The following is a 12,337-nucleotide window of genomic DNA, read 5'->3' on the forward strand; positions in this document are numbered from 1 at the left end:
AAAGATAATGCTAAGAGCATACCTGTTCATAGTCTGTCCAGGTTGATCCATCCATGCTGTGCTGTATTTTGAACTTAGTCAGCCAGCGGGTGCCTCCTCCCTTTGTGGCAACGCCGCTGATCTTGAGAGGCTGTGTCAGGTCAACCTCCACGAACTCCCCAGCCTGATCTGTGCTGGGAGCCCAGAAGTGAACCGTCCCGTCTTCCACCACCTTGCCGAGGTTTCCGTACACGGCGGCATGGCCTGCGTCCAGCTCCGAGGAAGCCGAGAAAGACGCGTCCGGGATGAGGTTACCGACCATCGTCAATGCTGGAGACAGACGTTTAGCAAAGTTGGATAGATACACAATATAGCACTATGAAAATGTTTAGTATAATTTTCTTAATTGCATTTACAGTAAGGCATTATTTTGCCATTTTGGATACTTCGTGAACTTCGAGTCATTTAGCATCTGCAGAGTTGGGTTAATCCCAAAGGGGTCCTCGATTGCAGCTACATATTTCTTACATCATTTTTACCTATACTTTACAATACTAGCCCATCTAGATGTACGGTTGCTGGGATATGGGAATTAGTCCGTAATGAAACTGGAAGTCCAGAATTAAACAGAAGGCTGTTAATTATGATAATGTCGTCCCTACATTGCTGTTGTATAGACGTTGCTCCGTGCTGCATGGTCACCGATCCTGCATGCTGCAGTAGGGTGAAGCTGGCAGCAGCAGCTGTAGGAGATAACAAGACAGTCTATACTTCAGAAAATCATTCAAAGTACAGTATAAATGTAAAAATATCTTTTTCGCTGGATACATAAATCAATTGATGTTATTAACAGCTGTGTAACTGAGACCATAACCTATCTGATAGTCTAACCAAAAGACAGACACTTTGATCCCCTTCAGCTCAGAGGAGGATGCTGACTTACTCTGAGGAGGATGCTGACTTACTCTGAGGAAGATGCCGACTTACTCTGAGGAAGATGCTGACTTACAATGAGGAGGATGCTGACTTACTCTGAGGAGGATGCTGACTTACTCCGACTGAGAAGTATGCGGACTTATTCTATCTATCAGAAAAGGAAAGTTCTGAGGAGGATGTTGACTTACCTCGACTGATGAGGATGTTGATTCGGAAGGCGATGCCGCCCTCGCTCCACTCGGCTGGGAAGAAGCGCAGGTATCTGCAAGTGACGTCAGCGGGGAACGGCTGGATACTCGGAGCAGTGCCATCCGTGTTGCCTGTAAATACCTGGAAACAAGATAGAAACGTTATTATTACTCCGTGAAGGAGGTCAGGACCTCCGGACGTAGTATTGTGTTTGCAACTACTGCGATACCTTGTCAAGTGAATAATATGTAGTAAATGAAAGATATTGTTATGAAAGCTGACTTTGTTCATCTATTTAGATTGTCGTGTTGTTGTTTTTATGTAGCCTGTGTTTACACTAGTCAGTCTGCAACTGTTTCCCCAAGGGGGGCGGCAAACCTCTGGGCAGGTGGCCACCAGGAGCGCGATTTTTTTTAGTCAGGCTAGATTATTAGACCAGGGATTTAGCCAATTTTACTATACGTTGTTACCAGTTGTTAAGTGATCACACACTGTTTACATACACTATTACTGTTCTTAATCTGCAAAATGTAAAACTTCACGGAGAATTGTCGCCTATGGACACTTGTTTGGTTTTTTACGACAAACAATTGCAACCCGTATCTAGAATCCACTATTTTTGGGGTGAAACCTCTTATCTCTGGATGAAAACTTTCTTGTTTGGTAAAAATGTGAATAGCAAAACTTACAAGAGATCAGTGCAATTTTGACTTGTTCACTATGCACAGTGCACGGTGCTTAAAGCTTGCCATGCCGATTAAACAGATACGTATACATATAGGTGTTTGTAGGTTACTGTGAACTGAAGCTAATGTGATACTGCTAGCAATTCGGTCCCAAACGTTAAGTAATGGTGACATACATCACTGTTAGCGATGTACATGCACCATATATTTGTAAACGAACAAAAATTATCCAACCCAAATGGCTGACATCTGACATAAAAAGATTAATGCTAGTCAGGGATGACCTGAAGGCTAAGGCACGGAAATCAGGGGAAAGCAAAGACTGGGAGGACTATAAAGCCAAACGAAACTATGTAAATAAGAGAGTTAGACTGGCCAAGACCAAGTATTGCCAGCAGAAGCTGGAGGAAAATACAGATCCAAAGAAACTATGGAGCACAATCAAGGAAGTCTTACCAACTAAGACACAGGCAACTACTAACTCTCTGAAATGGGAGGGAAAACATATTACAGACCTCCCTAACATCACAAATTGCCTAAATCAGTTCTTTGTAACTATTGGCAACAAACTGGCAGTGAAGTTCAGAAAACAAGCTGACCCCAAGTGCCCTACTAGATTTAAAAATCTGAAAGCTACCTTTCAGTTTAAGCAAATAAGTGAAGTGGCAGTATATGATAAACTAAAAGCACTGCAACAAAATAAAGCAACTGGTCTGGACAAGATACATGCTAGGCTCCTGAAGGTAGCAGCACCCAGTATATGTAAGCCACTAACACACATATTCAATTTGTCTCTCTCAACTGGTCACATTCCCGGAGACTGGAAGACAGCAAGGGTCACTCCAATACACAAAGGGGGGACACAGAAGACCCAAACAATTACAGACCCATATCTGTTCTACCTATCATCATGAAGTCTTTTGAAAGAGAGGTACACACACAATTCCTCAAATACCTTCATGAACACAATATCCTCTCCACCCAGCAGTCAGGTTTTAGGCCAGGACACTCTACAGCAACAACCCTACTAGATGCTAAGGATCACGTACTTCACAACATGGACAAGGGTAACCTCGTGGGGGCAGTATTCCTGGATCTAAAAAAGGCTTTCGACACAGTACACCACAGACTATTGCTAATGAAACTGTCATGGATAGGAATACAGGGTAAGGAGCTTCACTGGTTCTCAAACTACCTGTCAGACAGACAACAAATTGTTTCTCTGAATGGTATTCAATCAGATTACTTACCTGTTACACTGGGAGTGCCGCAGGGTTCCATATTGGGCCCTCTACTTTTCAATATATTCATAAATGACTTGCCTGAAGCTGTCACCACATGTAAGGTATGCCTATATGCGGACGACACAGCAATATTTTGTGCCAATAAGAATGCTAAACACATCGAGTCGACACTGAACGCTGAACTCACTGGTCTGGCCACCTGGTTCCAAACAAACCGCTTAACATTAAACATATCTAAGACTAAATGGATGCTTTTTGGTACGGCAAATAGGTTAAAACATACACCAACACTGGAACTCCAAATAGACCAGGAGATCATTGAACAGGTACTAACGTTTAAATACCTGGGTGTCAACCTCGACTGCCACTTAAACTTTAACGAACATGTGGATAAAATGTGCAGTAAAGTATCTCAGAGAATTGGACTACTTGGTAGACTTAGACCCTGCCTCACTATCAATATTGCTGACAAGTTATATAAAACAATGATTCTGCCTATACTCGACTACTGCGACATAGTGTGGGGGAGCTGTGGGGCCACTAAACTACAACAACTACAGATACTACAGAACAGAGCAGCTCGAGTGGTGCTTCAACGCAGACTACGTGACTGCAGCACTGAGAGCCTCCACCAGACACTGAACTGGAAGTACCTGGTCGATAGAAGATTTGAACACACTTGTGTGATGGTATTTAAATGTTTGAATGGCCTGACTCCAACTTACCTATCTTCTACTTTCTGCCATAATTACCATCTTCATACTTATAACACAAGACAGACTACAAAGCTACATTTACCTAATTACACTAGCACAGCAGGTCAGCGAACATTTGCTTACACAGGTACAAGTTCTTTCAACAAACTGCCGGCAGACATAAGACAGATCCCAACCCTGAAACGCTTCAAGGCAGCTGTTAAACAGACCTCTGACCTCCACTGATTCAATGATTTGTATATTTTTGTTCAGTTGTTTATATGTTTATATATGTTAACTTTTCAGTTATACTGATTTTCAGTTATACTGATTTCTGTTAACTTTTGTTACTTGATTGTATAATTTACTTTTATACAATTTGCTTTATGTTATGTTATATTTGTTTGTGACCCTGGGCCCTCTTGAAAATCAGCAATATTATGCTGTAGAGGCTACCCAGGTGTTTACAAGATGAAATAAATAAATAAATAAATAAATAAATACATGCCATATTTGTGACATGACAGATAATGAAAGAAATGACTGTGCTATCAAATCATATATATAAACCTGGTATTATAATTTACGTATCAAAGCGAAAGCTTTCATGCGCCAAATACATGTAGTAAGGACGTACGTTTCTACACAGTCTTCTCGTTCTACTATTTTTACTTACGTAGGCTGCACCGCTGTCGTCTGTCACAGGCTGAAACTCTGTTCCATCCGTGCTGTACTGGACGGTGAACTTCTTGACAAAGCGCGTCAAGGCACCCTGCACCATGACTCCCTGCAGAGTGGTAGTCTCTGTCATGTCCACCTGCAGGTACTGGTCGGTGCCGTCCGTTGCTGGTGCCCAGAATGCAGGCGTGTCGTCCGGCATGGTCATTCCGATACGGGCGTACGTGGGTCCGTGGCTATCGTCCAGGTTGGAGGAGGCGGTGAAAGAGGAGTCAGGCAGTACATTTCCGACTGCGACGAAGCCTGAGCGGAAAGAAGAATGAATTAACCCTTCACTCAACCGCGACGGGGCCCGACATCGTATACAGAATACATTTGACCCAGTGTTGACGTCGTACTTCAGAGAAGCCACATGACAAGCCTCACTGGGTCTACTGAGGACTCTTTTAGACCAGAGTGACTGGTCGAAAGCTGTAGGTAAGAACATTAATTTTATACTTCTTTTGTGTTGGAACAAACGTTCTACTTTAATTGATGTTTAAACATGTAACTACAAGCACAGGTGAACTTTCATGACAATATAGGAATGAAAAATATTATTATACCCTTTCCAGTCTCTTGTAAAACCTAAAACAGGCTAAGTGCCTCCTTCTCGGTGCGTTAGCGCTGATCAGCTAATTGCCAATAGAATCCCACCCTTTTGTTGTTGGAAGGAACGTTGCTCACCAATCAGGTCGCCGTTTGAGGGCAACAAGTAACATGATTGGCTGGTAACAGTGTTAACGCACGTGGATCACAGGTCCGTTCCCCAGGGTCCTTGCTTAATACACAAGCGATTGGCCTGGTAATGCTGAGGTCACTTTTCTAAACCGGGGCCCGGCGGGGCTGTTTGCATCAATGGAAAATAAACAATTCATATCGACAATATAACACAATTGTTTGTCTTTTCTGCTCCTTTATATCGTCCTTTTAATTCCCGAAAGCTGCCCGGCCGGGCCCCGGCTGGGAAATGTGACTTTATCATTACCAGGCTTATAAATTCAAGATAATCATGAGAAGGAAACTTACTTCTATGTTCAGTTGTCTGGAACTTGTGAAGAATGTAATATTGGTAAGTCATCGATGACACTGGCAAAAAAAAAGATTTAAAAACATCGTTAGCAAGGACTCAGATTTCAGGTCTCCGGGAAATACTAGTTTATTATCCTTGATTTCTTCAGTATTCTCCAGTGTCTGCTGGATCCGGGTTAGATTCTGATTCCTTCCTGTTCACCCCGTAATCCGGGTGCCACCTTTTGATTTCCTGTCATTCTTTCTGTCAATCTTCCCTACCCACGTGTTGTTAACGTACCCAGTCCAGATAAACATATACACAAACCCAAGCAATACTATTGTAGCTGGAAGTAAATATTTTGACATTTTAAGTGATGGGCGCTCACATACGTTTTGCATTATGGAGAACGAAATTCATAAAAGTATACTGTATTTTGTCCTATTCAGCATTCAGCGCCGACTATGATTAAATTTTACTAAACTTACAAAGAAAAAAACTATTCTTCTTTTAACTTCCCAAAAACCACTAATTTTGGAAAAGGTGGGACATAACGTCTTCCGTGGTCTAAAAAAGAGAAGTCAAGTACCTTTCATCAAGTACCAAGCATCTTTAGTTATTTTATACTACGTTTCATTGTTCTTTTCTGTTCGTAATCTGCAAATAGCCCCCCGGGCATGAATTTTCACTAAACTTCACTCAATTAAAGCTTGTTTCAGACTGAATAACAGCTTGTTTTATATGTGTTCGACTTACCTCTGGTGATTTTGGTGTTGACACGGAAGGCGATTCCACCAGGCCCCCAGGTTTTGGGTGCAAATCGCAGGTATCGAACAAGAATAGTGCGGCTGAGGTGTATAGTCTGCGTCCCAGTGTCATCGGTGTTGCCAGTGAAAACCTAAGGGGACACAACAACATTTTCAATTATCTTTGCACGCTTCCTCATTGAAAAAGAAAAGATTTGTATGAGAGGAATTATTGTTTTGGTATAAGGTTTAAAAAGTTCCGGGGTGGACGGGAGGTTCGGCCATGGTTGGCTTGAGTTTGGCTAGTGTTCGGGAGGAGTTCGGGGTGTTGTTGTCCGTCGAATTTGTCTCAGATTTAACTCAAATTCGATTTGATTCGTATAGGAAGCTAGTCGTGGCCTAAATCTGGTCAGATCGCCCTGCGTTCTGTGTCTTATTAACATAAGACGTGAGATCCCCGTAGTTCTAAAAAGTCCCATACTTGCCCCATGCCATCCAGTTCTTGCAGTTTTGCAAGAAATAACTTCTGTCTGTTAATGTACTACAAAAGAGGGCCAAAATATTGCACAGAAATGTATTAAAACAGCATTTGAAAGGCACAGGCGAAATGAATGGTGGAACACATTAGCCTTTAGTATTTAACTGACATCGGAAATGTTTTTAATACCATATCCTGTCCATCTGGTCCTTTGTACGTTGTCCATGTGACTCCATCCAAACTGTAACGCAGGTAGAACGCGGTCACAAAGCGCCCGGCGGCACCCTCAGTCTCTACAGTGGACAGCTGAGTCGGTTGGCCCATGTCGATTTGCATGTACTGGTTCTCATCGTCAGTGGCAGGAGCCCAGAAGGCACGAGAACCGTCTTCGTTCGTCTTACCGATAACGCCATAGAATGACGAGTGCTGCTCGTCAAGTGTAGAAGAGGCAGTGAAGCTTTGTTGTGGAATAGAGTCGATTACAGACACTGTATCTGTGAAGAGAAACACACCGCTTCAGTACGTATTTTCTCTCTCCCCCAAAAGTCATTTGTGTTGTGACTCTTTACAACAGAAAAAAAAATAGAGTAACACCACCACGAAGATACCTTACACAGATCATCTAAAACATGATTTGTTCCGAAATAATCAATTACAATGTTTCGTGAAATCATGTTTGTGTTTATTGTTCAGTATTAACGGCAATCATGTAAAACAAAAAGAAAATACATTTTTCACATCATTCAATTTTAGAAATCAGTACCTATGAAGGTAAGACGAACGGAAATTTGTCCAGTTACATGTTTCTGATTCACAGAAAAGTATTTTGAATAATTTTTTTTATTCACATTTATTTTTCGAGGATTGGGCAAAAAGTTATAAAACTTATCTCAGCCCTCTCCTCACACATAAAAGGAAACAATAAAACAAAGTAATAATAATAATAAGAAGAAATGACAAATTGAAGGTACATATAAGCTGGTGTACAAATCAAAATCAATGAACTAAATCAAACAAAACGTCCTGTCTGCAAAATAAAGTTGACAACCGCATCAAATATTTTACAGTTGTTGACAAACGACAATGAGGGGTTACCCCTGAGAATGGTAGAACATGAGGTGTTGTCGGTGACGTTGTTTGTGTCAAATGGCATGAATGTTAGTTAGAGATGATAACGCGTTCGTTAATGCGTTCGTCAGTGTACAGTGGGCAGTGTAGAAATTTTGAATAAATGAGAGCAAAGCTGTAATCTACCTCCTTCCTCTTCTGGTTCCTCTGGTGCTGGTTGTTCTGGTTCCTCTGGCGCTGCTCCTTCTGGTGCTGCTCCTTCTGGCGCTGCTCCTTCTGGCGCTGCTCCTTCTGGCGCTGCTCCTTCTGGCGCTGCTCCTTCTGGCGCTGCTCCTTCTGGCGCTGCTCCTTCTGGCGCTGCTCCTTCTGGCGCTGCTCCTTCTGGTTCCTCACCTGCGAATTCGAAAATGTCGAGATGTTAAAAACTTACTTAATCAGCACAGCGCATCTTTTAGGTATAAGAATGAATGTGTTGACATTTGAGATTGGTAAGTAGTGTGATAATTAGTGAGTTTCCAAAATAGTCTCTGTACACTTGAAGAAGCCACACAGGCGAAACCGGTCGTGTGACAGGCTGAATAAAAGTTTAAAACAAGAACTATGCGGCTCCAGATGTCTTACTGAGGGACGACGGCGTGTGCAACATGCCTCCGCTGGTCATTATTTTAAAGGTGTCCGGCTATCGCAAAGCTGGAATCGGCTTATATGACTAGCACAACAATAAGAACGTTTCAAAGCTATAATCCATAAACTGCGTAATAAAATATTTCATATAAGCCAAAGGTAAGTACTTGGTTTACTGTACAGACCTTCAATGACGAAAATATGGCGTCAATAAATTTGCATGTGCCTACCAACTTTGGTTGATGTTAGTACATGTATATCCCGAGACAGAAGAGTAACTATCCTGGAATCCAGAACTCGTTTTCCGGGCCGCAAGAGCCCTTCGCCCGCTGGTGTAAATTACCGCTACGGGGAGTCTAGCCCGGGGGGAGTTTGGCTGTCCCTATGTCGGGCTCAACTCCCCCGTAGCGGTAATTTAGATAGGCGGGCGAAGGGCTCTTGGCTGCCGAAGGAAAACGGCTAACGGCCCGATACTAGTTGGCATCCAGGGTAAAGAGTAACCAAAGTCCTCACCTGTTTCCTGTGCCTCCGCAACAGCTTCGTTCACTTCCTCAACAGTTTCCTGTATCTCTGCCTGTATTGCCACTTGCGCTGCAGTGTCTCCTGCGTCCACGGCTTCTTCAAACTCTTCAACTTGATCTTCTAGTCTCTCCGTTGCTTCATCTTGACGATAAGAAAATGAGATATTATTCAATCGACCAATCAACGAATTATTTAATTTACCACTAGGATTTATAACTAGTTGATTGGTTGTAAATCACGTTATAAGCGCAAGGGTAGTTTCTTTAAGAAAAAGACAGAAGATGAAGAGAAAAGAAAGAAACACCTTCCCCAAGTTAGACTTCATAAATGCTACGTTGAAAAGTAGCTTATTACACAATAGATCCTTCTTCGCAGGAAAATGGCAAAAAAAGAGAGCATGCTTCAATTTTTACTCACCCACGACCTCTGATTCAACATCGGTATTCTCGATGTCTTCAATCAGCGTGTCCACAGTGTCCACCAGCTCTTCGGCTGCCTCTTCTATTTCCTCTTCGGTGCCGGTTTCTAGAAGTTCATGAACTTCGTCCATCGTCTCATCAACCTCGTCCTGACTTTCCTCTGTGTAGGATAAAAAAAGACACAGTAAGAACACATGAGGTTGTTGTTCATTAGGACTTGTTTAAGACCATTGAAGCCCTTGTTACACATTCACGACATTCCCCCGAATCTGTTCCAAAATACTAGCCGACCAGGTTTGACTGATATTTATAATAGGCAGCACTTTGATCGGATTTAGGCCACGCCTACCTTTCTATCCGAATTGAAACAAATTTTAGTTTGACTGGAGTCAAATTTGATCCCTAAACACGCCTGAACACTGCTGACTTACGTATACTCCCGGGTGACTGATTGGTGTTTGCTGACTTATGATCGATAACCAGAGAACTATGGTCGAACATTTCGAATGACTTGATGAATGTTTTAAGAAATTTAAAACATTTGGCTGGCGCAGCAGAACAGCAGCCGAATATTGCCGAACGTCAACCGAATCAGCCGACCTTGCGCCGATCGTTACAATGGTTGCCGGGCTTTCGGCTAGCGTTTTTTTTATATTCCAACATGTAATCACCAGACGTGGTAACGGCACACTCAAGTTTTTTCAACTTATATTAATGCCGCCACCAACACAGGGGACAAATACATGACAGGACAATTCTCATTTTCACCTGAGCGAAGTGAGGAAAGTCGTGTAAAGTGCCTTTCCCAAGGGCACAAGATCGGTGGCATGTCAGGACTAGAACCCGGGACCTCTAGGTTCCGAGTCGCGTACTCTGTCGCTACGCCACACGACCACACGTTCGGCTAGCGTTTGGGAGGCCGAATTCACGAATATTTGACAAGGGCTTTAGGCAAAAGTCAGATATTCTTAAAACAACAGTTACTAGGCTAAGCCTGATTACCAAACCTGTTTTAGCTGCCGTGCCTTTTTCGTCCTCTGAGGAAATAGCTAGAATAGGTTTGGTAACCAGGTTAGAGAGTAACAACGTTAAGTAACGAAAAGTTTCTCACCAACGTCTTCCGCTGCTGCTTCCTCCTCTTGCTGCTCTTGAGCATCCTCTACAGCTTCCTGCAGTTCCTCCACAACCTCTGCAAGTTCCTCTGCGGCTTCTTGTTGTTCTTCCTCAGTTCCAGACTCGGCAGCAGTTTGAACCTCTTCAATTCTCTCTGCAATTTCTTCCTGCAACCCAGCTGTAAAGGGGTAAAGTACGATGCCATCGATTGGACATTCCTTGATTCCTTTGTAGAATTAAAATATCTCCAGTAGCCTTGGCATGGTTTATTCAACATCAGGTAAAACGAATTACCAGTACTATAATAGTACAATTTTGTTCATCATCAGCTTACATATTATTAATAATATTTTGCGGCCAACATATTGTTTTGTTGCACATAGTCTTCTTTTGTTATTACCCAATATTCGTTATGTTTGCAGACATTATGAAGACATCAAAATACACTAAAGGAGAATATAAAGACCCATAGGGTTTTTTAACTACGGAAGATTTTTGCATTTAGGTTTTGTAAAACATTAATTGTATCGTTTGTTCATAGCACACGGGTGTATGTTAGGCCAATTAAGAAGCCTGATCCATTAAAAAGGAATATTGATAAAAGATTTTAATGTTTTTTTTGTCGCAATGATGATACTGGAGATACTAACCGACTTCTTCAGTGTCAACTCCGGCCTCCTCCAAGCCTGACTCTAACTCGTCAACTTGCTCCACAATTTCCTCTGCCAGTTCTTCTACTGCCTCGGTGTCGCCGGATTCGACAGCTTCCGCGATCTCATCCGCGTTTTCTTCAACTTCGTCTTGGATGTCATCTGTGAAAAATCAAATATTTCTTTCAAACTCTGAGAATAGATTTGAAATGAAATTACATGATAAACCGTAGCCATTGGCTTATAAACACAATGTATTTATCGTTGAAATATTTGACAGCTTCCGAGATCTCATCCGCGTTTTCCTAAACTTCATCTTGAATTTCCTCTGTGAACAATGAAGTATTTCTTTCAAACTCTATCTGTGCATACATGTTTACAGTGAAGTGTCTAAGGATCTATAGTCATAACAAAGGTGTATTTTAAATTTGTAAAATACGTAAAAGTATAATAATACTCACCAACTTCCTCCGCTGCTGCCTCCTCCTCTTGCTCCTCTTGAGCGTCCTGCGCAGCTTCCTGCAGTTCCTCAACAACCTCTGCAAGTTCCTCTGCAGCTTCTTGTTGTTCTTCTTCAGTTCCAGACTCGGCAGCAGTTTGGACCTCTTCAATTCTCTCTTCAATTTCTTCCTTCAGCTCAGCTGAAAAAAGGCAAAGCATTACGTTAAAAATGTGTACAATATAACTACGAACCTTCTGTTGCTGGTAACTGACTTTGCATGTTTTATTCTTTGGGCTACCAATACTACGGCAGCAGAATTCTAAACATCATTAGACGTTTACACGCCACAAATCATGCATTTTGTGACCAATATCATATTGTTTTGTGCATGATAGATCTTTTGCTACTTTTTCTTATTTTCCTTAGCTTAAAAAAGTCTATACTACAGCATGAAAGTTCATCTGAGTTGGTAAATTACATTATGAAAAACTTAAACTGTTTGAGTTGGAGAACAGTTTAAGTTTTTCATAAGTCTATACTACATTGAGCAAGGAAAATGTTTTTTCTTGAATTCAGAAGATTTTTGCTTTAAGTTTTGATATCCGATTATATGTCTGTTTTACTGGAGATACTGACCGACTTCCTCAGTGTCAACTCCAGCCTCCTCCAAGCCTGACTCTAACTCGTCAACTTGCTCAACAATTTCCTCTGCCAGTTCTTCTACTGCCTCGGTGTCGCCGGATTCGACAGCTTCCGCGATTTCATCCGCGCTTTCTTCAACTTCCTCTTGAATGTCATCTGTGAAAAATGAAATATT

At 42.0% G+C, this 12,337-nt stretch overlaps 1 protein-coding gene across 1 annotated transcript in view; it reads right to left on the reverse strand.

Annotated features, from left to right (window-relative positions):
• Positions 1-22: 22 nt before the first annotated feature.
• Positions 23-12,337, reverse strand: part of LOC109462495 (titin-like) — a gene marked incomplete at its 3' end in the record, with an annotated part of 41,619 nt that continues 29,304 nt past the window's right edge. The window contains exons 40-53 of the mRNA XM_019759050.1: positions 12,157-12,318; positions 11,540-11,719; positions 11,079-11,240; positions 10,427-10,606; positions 9,314-9,475; positions 8,888-9,037; positions 7,937-8,143; positions 6,872-7,176; positions 6,215-6,356; positions 5,476-5,535; positions 4,406-4,710; positions 1,104-1,245; positions 642-722; positions 23-309 (exon numbers count right to left, since the gene is read on the reverse strand). Of these exons, the coding sequence (XP_019614609.1) occupies positions 23-309; positions 642-722; positions 1,104-1,245; positions 4,406-4,710; positions 5,476-5,535; positions 6,215-6,356; positions 6,872-7,176; positions 7,937-8,143; positions 8,888-9,037; positions 9,314-9,475; positions 10,427-10,606; positions 11,079-11,240; positions 11,540-11,719; positions 12,157-12,318 (2,525 nt within the window). The remainder of the gene's footprint in view (positions 310-641; positions 723-1,103; positions 1,246-4,405; positions 4,711-5,475; positions 5,536-6,214; positions 6,357-6,871; positions 7,177-7,936; positions 8,144-8,887; positions 9,038-9,313; positions 9,476-10,426; positions 10,607-11,078; positions 11,241-11,539; positions 11,720-12,156; positions 12,319-12,337) is intronic.

The sequence above is a fragment of the Branchiostoma belcheri genome, unplaced genomic scaffold (assembly GCF_001625305.1).
Source record: "Branchiostoma belcheri isolate BF01 breed outbred unplaced genomic scaffold, Haploidv18h27 scaffold118, whole genome shotgun sequence".
Taxonomy (NCBI): Eukaryota; Metazoa; Chordata; class Leptocardii; order Amphioxiformes; family Branchiostomatidae; genus Branchiostoma; species Branchiostoma belcheri.